The 12,778-nt window shown below is 48.4% G+C and overlaps 1 protein-coding gene across 2 annotated transcripts in view; it reads right to left on the bottom strand.

The window, feature by feature from the left end:
- The window catches only part of LOC115092303 (cohesin subunit SA-2-like), a 360,840-nt gene that overhangs the window by 24,248 nt on the left and 323,814 nt on the right, over nucleotides 1-12,778 (bottom strand). For both annotated transcript variants that reach the window (XM_029603069.1, XM_029603070.1), the window contains one exon: nucleotides 12,302-12,416. In XM_029603069.1, coding sequence (XP_029458929.1) covers nucleotides 12,302-12,416 — 115 coding nt within the window. The remainder of the gene's footprint in view (nucleotides 1-12,301; nucleotides 12,417-12,778) is intronic.

The following is a 12,778-nucleotide window of genomic DNA, read 5'->3' as shown; positions in this document are numbered from 1 at the left end:
CGGTACACTCCCCCAGGCGCTACGAAGTGCAGAGGGGAGAAGGGAGGGGGGTTGGGGAGTTTTAATTGCACTATTTTTTCTTTTAACAGAAAATAGTCACTCTCCGCACATCCTGGACCTAAGAAACTCCAACTTTCTTTAGAAGTCACAGGTACAATGGTATCTTTGGTTACCATCACTCCATATTGCAGTAAGTACATTATTTTAATGTTTCTATGTGCTTTATGATGAGTCAACATTACAACCCCAAGCTCTGCCGTTGGCACCAGCTTCGGTAAGTGAACTGTCTCTTGCATCATGGTGAATGCTGTTTTCTCTGCGGAGTGTAACATCATTCACTTTCCTTGCATAGACTACTGCTAACCACTTTCAGTACATGCAATGAGCTCTCACTTTTTTCATGACTCACTATACATTTACTAACTGGGATTACTGTCACTGCCATAAATCCCTTCTGTAACACTTCTGGACACCACAGTCTTAAGACCCTCTTGTCCAGCATGCGCACAGACATTCTGATACATTCGTATATGTCCCTGTGCATATTTTCCATAACCTCAGCCCTTCAACTTTTCATGGTTGGGCTATGGGGTTTCTTCCCACTATGCATTTTTCTCATAATTCAAAACTGCTATGGGTTATATTCAGTGACATTCTATACTCAATGGACCTAAGTGGTTTCATTGCTTTCGTCCCTGATTCTTATCCCAGTTCGATCTAGGACCTAGTCTCCTTCGACTCATGCTCGCAATTCCTTAGGGTTATAAAGTTTCTCCTGAAAGCTTTCAACCCATTATGCGTCTATTGCACTCCAGCATAGTTTCTCTTAAACGTCCTGGACGTTGCACCCATGAGTTATGCCCTTATGCCTTCCAATACTGCTTTTGCAACAATTCTTTGTGCATACAGGCAGACAGCATAGGGACAATGTGCTTTCCAACTCATAAGCACGCATTACCTCTTAGCTGCTCTGCTAGACAGCTGCACAGCTCTACCTTGGCCCTTGTTCACTTCATGCCTCCTTGGGCCACATATCTAAGAGATTTAATGAACGCTCTATCAGACCTTCTCCACGTAGGTTTTATCCTCTCGAATGGTCTCAATTACATGTGTACAGGGAAAATCTTTTCACGCTGAGTTAATTAAACTTTCCTCTGCGTCTGCATCATTCCATACGATGCACAGGTTCTGCTCCCTACACATGTTTCCTATGCGTTCCCTTAGATGCCTTTTCTTCCCTCAAAGGCCTCTTCAATATATCTCTTCTGCTGCCTCTCGTAGCCAGCATTTTTTCTAATGTTGAACTGGGATGGGGTTCAGTATTCTTTTCCCCACTCCCTGACTGAGATCAGTATGCTTCCCATACTTCTCAATCCATCATATCAGTAACCTTTTCTTCTCTCACCAGTCAGTCCCAAATCATAGACTTACTGATGTTCTTAGGTTCTGGTAGCGTCACAAAACCTTCTAAACATAAATCTTGCCGTTTAATATGGCAGGCTTTACCTCCTGACGCTTAAAAAAAAAAAGAAAAAAAAAGAGAGGTATTACTCCTTTTACTTTTCCACCATTTTTTCTTACTCCCTCGGATTCTGTTCTCCAGACATCCTCCACATAGTTACACCTTTCTCTCAGTAGGTGTATCGTTTTGGGAGTTGGGTTCCCGTTTACGGTAAACCTCTCTGAGTCGGCTTACCATGGATTATCCACTGATCAAGCCGCCTCTATTTATCTAATCACGGAATGAACATATATATTTTCCTTCTAAGTCTCATACATTCTACGTTTGAGCCTTTCCATTCCTCTCTTCCACAGTTTGGCAAGGGAACTTCTTTCCCTCTTAATGTCATTCCTGCCAGCAGGGTCCGTGAGTTATGCACTCTTTCCATACTCACCTGACTCGTTCCTCCGTCACTGAGTGGTTCTATGCATTCATCTTTCTATCCTTTTCAGGTAGATGTTGCATCTCTCTTTACTCAGGAAATACTCTGCCAATTTTTCCTAGCCTCTCTCTCTCGCCCTAGGGAGAGAGTGGGTTTTCCACATTCCTGGACAGTAATGCTGCGCTTACATTCTATCTACATTGCACTGCATTCCATGTGAATTCCACTTGACTCTTTCCTCCATGCAAGAGTCAAGCTGCGACTTCCAGTGGCCACTCAGATCTAATCCTTCTGACTAAGTGGTCTGTATTTCCTTTGCTACCAACAAGCAGACACTTCACTACAACACTGTGGGTATCCACATACTGTTGTTTCTGTCCTAGCCTTAACAGCTTCCCTTTGGTTACTGCTGCTTGTACTTTTTTATCAGGCTGCAGCCTGGAGTCCTCTCCATACCTTTGCAGCCTATTATTGCTTACATTGACTAGCCGGCATGCTCCATGTTTGGCCAGTCCGACTACTCTTACCTTTTTCAATTCACTACCCAACATCCTTCCACGAACCCATTATGGTGTTGCGGATGCCCTCCGTTCCCATTTCCACCTCAGTCATTACGCTTTCGCGTGTCTGCGGTGTATCTGGTGCATTCTCGGGCATCCTCAGCTCGGTACTCACCCATTTGTGAGGACTGCCATCCTGCTTGTCCTGTGAGAAAGCAAATGTTGCTTACCTGGTGTAACAGGTGTTCTCACAGGACAGCAGGATGTTAGTCCTCACGAAACCCGCCCGCCACCCCGCGGAGTTGGGTCTGTATACTTTTATTTTAGTTTCACTTGCGCTTTTTAGCTATAAGACGAGACTGAGGGAGACACCTGTGGCTCACAGGGATAATTGCAGGCTGGGCATGCTCAGTGCACCCAGTGTGCCAGTGTCAGTCAAAGCTTCTTGAAACTTTGACAGAAAAGTTTTCCGTACAGGGCTCCATCCTGATGATGTCACCCATTTGTGAGGACTAACATCCTGCTGTCCTGTGAGAACACCTGTTACACCAGGTAAGCAACATTTGCTTTCTCCGATTACTCTTAAATGTGCTACTTGCTAACTTCATGGAATGCCCCCTAGTCCTTCTATTATTCGAAAGTGTAAATAACCGAGTCACATCTACTCTACCTGTGACTAACTCTTCAATTTATAGGGACTCATTACCTGGTCAACTCATGGAGAGAACAGTCCCTGTCTCCTTTCATACAGGACTTCTGTATTCCAAAGTCATCTCATTCCGTGTGATTTCTCGAGCGGTGAATCCATTATCTTGGGATTACCTTGGATTCAGCAGCACCAGCCAATAATTGACTGGTCTTTCTTAGAACTGGCTTGATGGGGGCCCTCCTGCTCCACCTCCTGCCTTAAGAACATGCCATACTGGGTCAGACCAAGGGTCCATCAAGCCCAGCATCCTGTTTCCAACAGTGGCCAATCCAGGCCATAAGAACCTGGCAAGTGCCTCTGTCCAGCCTCTAGCTCGCTTAACCTTGGCCATCACTACACTGGGCCTACCTCCACGCAGCTTATCTGGACATTTTCTCTAAACAGCGGGCCGAGATTCTGCCCCTGCATCATCCTTATGACTGTGGCATTGATCTAGTTCCAGGCAAGTTGTCTCCACCTGAGGCTGAGGCCATGACTAAGTACATTAAAGAAAACCTGGCTCGTGATTTCATCTGGCCCTCCTCATCTCAGACAAGGGCAGGCTTTTTCTTTGTGGCCTTAATACCATTACAAGAAAGAATTGTTATCCACTGTCTTTAATCTTAGAGCTGCTTGGTGATCTATAGAGTGCCAAAAGTTTCACTAAGCTGAATCTGAGAGGCACTTACAGTCTCATCCGTATCAAGCCAGGAGATGAATGGAAGACAGCATTCAATACATGCGACAGATGCTATGAGTACCTAGTTATGTCGTTTTGATCTTCTTTATTCATTTGTAGTGTTATACCTAGATAATATCTTCATCTATTTGCAATTGCTGGCATCTCACTGGGAAGATATGAAACAAGTGCTTTAGTGACTAAGGGAGTACAATCTCTATGCTAAACTCCAGAAATGCCTTTTTGAACAAGAACAATTGCCCTTCCTGGGTAGCATTATCTCCAGCACTGGCCTCCTGATGGATCTGGCTAAACAGAAAGCCATCTTGGATTGACCCCACCCTGATGGTCTCCAGGCCTTACAATGATTCCTAGGATTTGCCAACTATAATCATCAATTTATCCCAGGGTACGCCACCTTTGCAACCACTCTCACACCTTGACCAAGAAGGGAGCAGCACCCAGAACTGGTCCCTGGAAGCCATCAATGCCTCTGGGCTCTGAAGAGTGCCTTCTCACAAGGTCTGTCTTTGGCCATCCAGATCCCAATTGTCCCTTCATCTTGGAGGTAAATGCCTCTACTCTCGGAGTAGGGGCTGTCCTTAACCAACATAACACCGAAGAGACCCTTCTACCATGCTCCTCCTTCTCCCAGAAGGTTTCCCCAGCTGAAAGAAACTACACCATTGGGGATTGTGAGCTCCTGTCTCTAAAACTGGCATTAGAGAAATGGTGACACCTCTTAGAGGGTGCTAAGCACTGCATCACAATCTACATGGATCATAAAAATCTTGAGTACTTTTGCAAGCTCAACAACTCAACCTCAGGCAGGCCTGCTGGTCCCTCTTCTTTTATTGGTTTGATTTTGAATTCTGCTACTGGCCAGCAGCTAAGAACCAATGAGCAGATGCACTCTCCCTCTTCTTTCTGACAGAGGATATAACAGAGATATAACAGCTGCGGTATTCATGGCCATCACAAGAAAATTCAGAACTCGCAAATTAAGATGTCTAATGGAGTTTTCCAAATTTTCTAGCCTACGGTGCACCACATTCCTGTTCTGAACAAAGGTAACTTGAACAGAGGCTAATTTCTCAGTATTTTGTTTCAGTTTCTCTATTTGGTGGGTATGGGTCACCAAAGTTTCTTCCTGGGTTTAGATCCGGGTGTAAATATTGTTAATTGTACCACTAAGGGTTGCCAAAGAAGACTACCAAAGATAAGACTGTCAAAATGCTGTCCAATGTTATAGGAGAGGGTTTCGGGGTACAAGATCTAACAGTTTGAAGTGTGGGGCTCAAAAGAAAATTTGGTTCTTACCTGATAATTTTCGTTCCTGTAGTACCTAGGATCATACATCCGTGCTAGCAGGCAGAGACAGAGAAAGTAAAACTGACATTGCTTTATATATCCTGATGCCCCCTGCAGTTCCTCAGTATTAATCTGTACCAAAGCTGAACGCAAACAAACCATCAGAAAAAAACCCATTGAAATATAAATCTTGAGAACTTAACAACTTCTGAGATCTGTAATATACAAAGGTAAAGCGCCCAACTCTCCATCCTCCTTCACCCCTGGGTGGGACTCTGGACTGATCCTTGGTACTACAGGAACGAAAATTATCAGGTAAGAACCAAATTTTCTTTTTCCTGTACGTACCTGATCAGTCCAGACTCCTGGGATGTACCAAAGCTTCCTAAACAGGGTGGGACCTGGAAAGTCCCGCGCACAATATGCTTTCGCCAAAGGACCGAGGCTCCCGATCTGCCACATCCAGTCGATAATGTCTTGCAAAAGTATGCAGTGACTTCCAAGTCGCCACCCTACAAATCTCTTGTGGCGATACCAAGTGAGCATCTGCCCAAGAGGCCGACTGAGATTGAGTGGAATGAGCCCTCAAAGCCCTCTGGTACCGGCTTATCACCTGGCAATGGTGGTCTTGGAAGCTTGAAGTCCCTTCTTCGGACCGCTCCACAAAACGAAAAGATGGTCGGAGCGACGAAAACCATTCGTGACCTTAAGATACCAGAGTAACGTACGACGTACGTCCAAATGTCGTAGGTCCCGAGCATTTGGTTCTGAATCAGACAAGTCCAAAAAAGCTGCCAGCTCAACTGACTGATTAACATGAAAAGAAGACACCACCTTCGGATGAAAAGATGGAACCATTCGTAAGGACACACCCCCGTCCGATATCTTAAGAAAAGGATCACGACATGACAGAGCCTGTAACTCTGAAATTCGCCTTGCAGAGCAAATGGCTACCAAGAAAACAACCTTCAAAGTCACATCCTTTAGCATAGCCCTACGTATGGGTTCAAAAGGGGCCTCACACAAACCTCGAAGCACCAGACTGAGGTTCCAAGGAGGACAAAGCCTCCTGACCGGCGGATGTAGGTTCTTAACCCCTTGAATAAAATGGACCACATCCGGATGAGAGGACAAGCGACAGCCCTCCAGGTTCCCCTTCAAAGACGTCAATGCCGCCACATGAACTCTAAGAGAGTTAAAGGCAAGGCCCTTGACCAAGCCGTCCTGTAAAAAGGATAACACGTGAGACATGGAAGCGCTCAAGGCCTGAATTACTTTCGCCACACACCAGGATTCAAAAACCTTCCAAACACGGACGTACGCCACTGAGGTGGACTTCCGCCTAGATTGAAGAAGCGTAATAATTACGGACTCCGGGTAACCTTTTGACCTTAAACGCCTCCTCTCAAAAGCCATGCCGCTAGACAAAAGCGATCTGCCTGATCGGAAAATACTGGACCCTGATGTAATAGACTGGGGAGATGACTGAGTCGTAAGGGACCGGTGACCGCTAGATTCAACAGATCGGCGAACCAAGGACGACGTGGCCACTCTCGAGCCACAAGTATCACCTCCCCTGGTTGCCTCTCTATGCACTGTATGATCTGGCCCACTAGAGGCCAAGGAGGAAAGACATACCGCAGAACTCCCCAAGGTCAGGGAAGGACCAGAGCATCTACGCCCTCGGCACCGTAGTCTCTGCATCTGCTGAAAAACCAAGGAGCCTTTGCATTGAGATGTGTCGCCATCAGGTCTCCTCTCAAAAGCCATGCTGCTAGACAAAAGCGATCTGCCTGATCGGAAAATATGGGACCCTGATGTAATAGACTGGGGAGATGACTGAGTCGTAAGGGACCGTCGACTGCTAGATTCAACAGATCGGCGAACCAAGGACGACGTGGCCACTCTGGAGCCACAAGTATCACCTCCCCTGGTTGCCTCTCTATGCGCTGTATGATCTTGCCCACTAGAGGCCAAGGAGGAATGACATACCGCAGAACTCCCCGAGGCCAGGGAAGGACCAGAGCATCTACACCCTCGGCACTGTAGTCTCTGCATCTGCTGAAAAATCGAGGAGCCTTTGCATTGAGATGTGTCGCCATCAGGTCGACTTGTGGACAGCCCCATTTCTCTCGAATGAGGTGCATGGCCGCATCTGACAACTCCCATTCTCCCGGATCCAGAAGCGTGCAACTGAGATAATCGGCTTGCACATTCTCGACGCCAGCAATATGAGACGCCAAGATTTGTACTAAATGCTGCTCTGCCCACCGGATCAAGTCCTGAATTTCCAGCAACACCGCATGGCTTCTGGTGCCTCCTTGCCTGTTCATATAGGCTACAGTTGTCGCATTGTCTGAGAGGACTCGCACTGACCGCCCTTGGAGTAAAGGCTGAAAGGCAAGCAAAGCCAAACGCACTGCCCTGGCTTCCAATCGATTGATAGTCCAAGACGCCTCTATGCTCAACCAGGAGCATTGAGCTGCTTGACGCTGACAAACCGCTCCCCAACCCGAGAGACTTGCATCCGTGGTCAAGACCACCCAGTCCGGAACCTCCAAGGATATTCTGCGCAGGAGGTTGGGAGTGTGTAGCCACCACGACAGACTGTCCTTGGTCTCCGGAGGAAGGTAAACAGGTTGGTGATACTGTGCCGACAACAGGCCCCACTGGGCCAGAAGCGCTCTCTGAAGAGGGTGCATATGAACAAAAGCCCACGGTACCAGCTGCAAGGTGGACATCATGGACACAAGGACTTGTAACACATCCCAAGCCCTGGGAACGCGCAACAGTGCTAATCGCCGAATCTGCGATTGTAGCTTGTGGACTCTCTTGTTCCTCAGAAAGACTCTGCCTTGGTTGGTGTCGAAGAACGCTCCCAGATACTCCTGAGTCTTTGATGGTATTAGCTGGCTCTTCGCCAAATTCACCACCCTACCTAACAACGCAAGGTCTGAAGTACCGCCTGCACCACTGCCCGGCAACTGGCTTCCGACTTTGCCCGAATGAGCCAATCGTCCAGGTAGAGATGAACCAGGATCCCCTTCCAACATAACGTCATTGCCATGACTACCATGACTTTGGTAAAGACCCGAGGCGCCGTGGCCAATCCAAATGGGAGTGTCTGAAACTGGAAGTGCTGCCCCAATACCATAAACCTCAGGTAGTGTTGATGGTCCCGGGAAATAGGTATGTGAAGATATGCTTCCGTCAGATCTAGGGACGCTAGAAACTCCTGAGAGTGTACCGCCGCTATTACAGAGTGTAACGTCTCCATCTGAAAACAAGGAACCCGCAATGCCACGTTCACACGCTTCAAATCGAGAATGAAGCGAAAAGTTCCCTCCTTCTTCGGGACTACAAAGTAAATCGAATATCGCCACGTTTGCAGCTCCTCCGGAGGTACTGGCACCACAGCCCAACTGCTGCAACCTACGCAGAGTTTCTTCCACTGCTCTGCGCTTCTGCAGTGAGCCGCAGGGGGATATTAGGAACAGGTTGCGGATGGGCCGAGCAAATTTTAAGGCGTAACCATCTTTTATCACCCCGAGTTCCCACTGATCCTGTGTGATCTTGGCCCACTCCCCGTAAAACCACGCTAGCCGACCTCCTAAAAAAGGAATGGCGGAGTAGGCTGGCCTCCTTTCATTCAGCAGATTTGGAACTGGAGACAACGGCATTGCTGGAGGTCCTGAAGGGTCTACGGCCCCCTCGAAAAGGCTGACCCCAGGCCTGACCTCTAGGGGAGAAGGACCTCTGTGCCGTCGCCCCCGTGGGGCGTGGCTGACGAAACCTGTGCGAATCCCGAAAATGCTGCTGCGCAGGAAAACTGCGCCGACCCCTAGTCCTATCCTCTGGCAAGCGAGGTACCTTAGTGTCTGCCAACTGCTTTACAATCTGATCCAACTCCTCACCAAAAAGGAGACGACCCTTAAAGGGTAAGGATGCAAACTGGGACTTAGCGGAAACATCCGCGGACCAGTTAAGGAGCCAGAGTAGGCAGTGTGCCAACACCGCAGACCCCATAATACGGGAGGACGTCTGGACAACATCATACAAAGCATCTGCTACAAACGAAATTGCCGATTCGAGCCGATCCGACTGAGCTACTTGCGCATCCGTGAGAGTCTGCTCCTCCTGGGCATGCTGCACCCAGCGTATGCAGGCCCTCTGCATGAGGCTGGAACAAATAGCCGCGCATAGACTCAGAGCCGAGATCTCAAAAATCCTTTTGAGTTGAATCTCAAGCTTGCGGTCCTGAACGTCCTTCAGAGCCATAGCCCCTGCAACCGGGATAGTTTTCTTCGTGACGGCGGAGACCGCGGCATCCACCTTGGGCAGGGCAAACAACTCCAATGTCTGTTCCGGCAAAGTATAAAGCTTAGCCATAGCCCTACCGACTCTCAAACCCGCGTCTGGCGTATTCCATTCCTGCTCCATCACCGTCTGAACGGACTCATGGTCGGAAACCCGGCGAAAGGACGCCTCGTGCTCCGCAACACTGGATCTGCACCATCCTTGCGAGATTCGTCAGGCGGAGACTGGAGCCCCAGCTCCTCCAAGACCTGAGGAAGGAGTGGTGTAAGCTCGTCCCTGCGGAACAATCTGAGAATCTTGGGGTCATCCCCCTCTGCCGCCGGCCCCGAATCCACATCATCATCCTGGTTGGCATCTATTGAAGCCGGGTCCGCTGCCCGAGCAGCGGGCAGTGATGTCCCTGGACTGGCGGGGTCCCCCTGTGAGGTCACTTTGGGCATGCGCACCACTCTTGCGGGAGCTGCCCCTCCCTGTGCCGCCCCTGCCTCTCCTGACCTGGACCTGAGCCAGAGGAGGTCCGGTCTGGGACAAGCTAGGCTCCGGTAGCAGAGGGGGGGGGGGGTTGCAAACTCCCTCCGCCAGGCACAGTCCCCTCGTACTGTGCTAAAAATGCCTTGTTTATTAAAAGCACAAACTCCAGCGAAAAAGGGACTGGAGCCTGCCCACTATCAGCTGGGGGCAAAAATGGCCCTACCGGTGCCCCCTGTCCCTCTATAGGACCCGGGAGCACCAGGAAAAGCACTGGAGGGGTCTCCTCTACAGTCTGTGGAAACACGGGCCCGACCGCTGGGGGATCCAAGATGGCCGCCGTTCCTGAGGTTACCACGTCGGGACTCCTCATTGGCCGCTGCCGAGCCCAGAGCCATCGGGGAAGGGGTAAGGAGAGCTCTCCGTTGTTTCTCCAGCCTAGGGAGCTCCAAGGGACCCACCCTCCCCCCCCCCCCAGATACACGCCACGCATAGACTGCGGCGATTCAGCCATGCGGGAGTCAACCCGCATGCTTGACAGGCCACCCCCCTAACCATCATGGCGCCGGCGGCCCGACGAGCAGGAAAACAAAAAAGAAAACTGCAGATAAAAAACCCCAAGAAACAAGCTTCTAAAATGTGCCGGAGGAGGGCCGGGGGGAGAGAGAGAGCTGATGCAAGCTGTCCTGCCTGCTCCTGCTCCTAACTCTGCTTTATCTTTTTTTTTTTTTTTTTTTACAGAAACTTTACTGCTCTAAAAGCAGCCTCACTACAAGTTTCCTTCCTAGTGTGAAGAGAGCTGTCCAGCTCAATTCAGCAAAGTAAGTAAAAAGGAGGGAAAAGTGAGGAAAAAAATCAATTTTGGAGCCAAACTCATGACAGGGAGGGATCCGGAGCACTGGATGTGCACCTCACGGTTTCTTGGGGTGCAGGAGTACTGATGGGTCACCGACCCCCAGCCCCCTCCTCAACCAAACTGGGGAGGAGTTACTCCTGAGCAACCCCACCCCCCTGAGAGGCAGGCTCAACCTAGAATCAAGAAATAAAAACTCCAAGAAAAAAATACTGGACCAACTGCATCAAGCATCAGTCCACTGCTGGAGACAGAGAAATACTGAGGAACTGCAGGGGCATCAGGATATATAAAGCAGTGTCAGTTTTACTTTCTCTGTCTCCACCTGCTGGCACGGATGTATGAACCCAGGAGTCTGGACTGATCCGGTACGTACAGCGAAACCTCAGATCAAATTGGAGGTCATTGGTGATAAAGGAGAAACGCCTCAGGGGAGGACTGACCAACAGCAGCCTCAGAACTTTCACCATTCTCCCCAGTTAGCAGCCTTGCTGTTTCCTTCGGCATAACCATGACATCCTGAGTCTCCATCTTGGACACATCCTGCCAGATCTAAGATTCCAAATAATGACATCGCTATCACAACTGCCAGAAAAGAAAGAATCCTGTTGTTGGTGCTCAACAAGACTTCTGCGTCCATCTCAATCTGTGACACTGCTCCCTCAGAATCAGCAGCATTGACAGCAGCACCTGATGACAGAGCAGGCTAGAAGAACTGAGGAATCATTGTTTGCCACAGCGGTGTCAACTGCAGGTAAGAAGGGACAACATCCACAGTTTTCCCCTAGAGTAACTTCACATACTTGCACCCAAAAAGGCATTATACCTTTCCCCGCCAGTCCCCAGTCCAGTAAGTGTGTACACACAAAAAGAAGGGGAAAATGTATATCTATCTATCTATCTATATATATATATATATATAGGCCGCAGCTGGGTGGGAAGCTGTCATGTGACGGCCTCACTGGAACTCTTACTGTTTTGTCACAGGCAGGAGGGGATCCACTGGCAGTTACAGAATCTGAGAAAATTTCTCAATTATATTGTAGCCTCACTGTTGGCTGTGGAGTTAAACCACAGCTCCTTCTGGCTAGGCATGGAGAAGTTGCCTGCTGACAAGTGCCAAGATATCTACTGCGTTGGACTGGTGTGTTAAAATCTGGACAATTTCTAGATATTTTAACTCTCCATCTGGCTTCCTGACACTGCTTTGAAATTCTGTATTGTCTGTAGAAAATCTGGACAGTTGGCAACTCTATGAACTACAGGCAGCATGCGTTTTACAGGAAAGTAGCATCAGAGGTGTAGCTGCTAATATAAGATAATGGTCTCTTCTTCTGCCGGGAAGGGATATGAAAGAGATGCATGTTGAGAGCCTAAGGCTGCAGACTCTGCTGTATGCCATCCTTAACATATAGAGTCCCTTCCACCACCCCCGCCCCCCCCCCCCCCCCCCCCGCCAATTTAATTAACCTTGTCATTGTGATATAATTTGTATCCTGCACTGACTAATTGGTAAGCCTTTGACCAGGTTTCTGAGATGCTAATTAAGTCTACCTCTTCAGTCAGTGATCTTATTTAAAACAGATACCACATCGGTATTACCTGATCTGCATCAATCACATCAACATCAGCCTCTTCATTGCCATCTTCCATATATCTGTTCGATGATAGCAATATATTGTTGACTGGTGATTTTTCCACTTTAGTTCTACCCCAGCTGATAGACAGAAAGCTTAATGTTCATCATTCAATTTAGATTCAGTCATGAATAACAATGTAAATAGAATTCATTTACAACACTATGAATGTTTGATATACTCTAAAAGCACCAGACCTTTCTGTAAAATGGTAAACTAAATGATCCTTGTTACATATTTTGTTCATTTTTTTATTCCTTTGTACTTCCAGCTCAGTCAGAACCAGGGCTGGGCATTGGCACATGAGTCTTCATTTGCAAATATCTGGGCATTTCCCCCCCTATTTTATAACCCACCCACCCACCCCCAATATACCTAGTCTGTTCAATGCATTGATAGTCCTGGGCCAGGGGCCACATACCAGGGCTCCCTCCAGAATTTT

This window comes from Rhinatrema bivittatum, chromosome 5 (assembly GCF_901001135.1).
Source record: "Rhinatrema bivittatum chromosome 5, aRhiBiv1.1, whole genome shotgun sequence".
Taxonomy (NCBI): domain Eukaryota; kingdom Metazoa; phylum Chordata; class Amphibia; order Gymnophiona; family Rhinatrematidae; genus Rhinatrema; species Rhinatrema bivittatum.
This window is presented reverse-complemented; position numbering and strand designations above follow the sequence as displayed.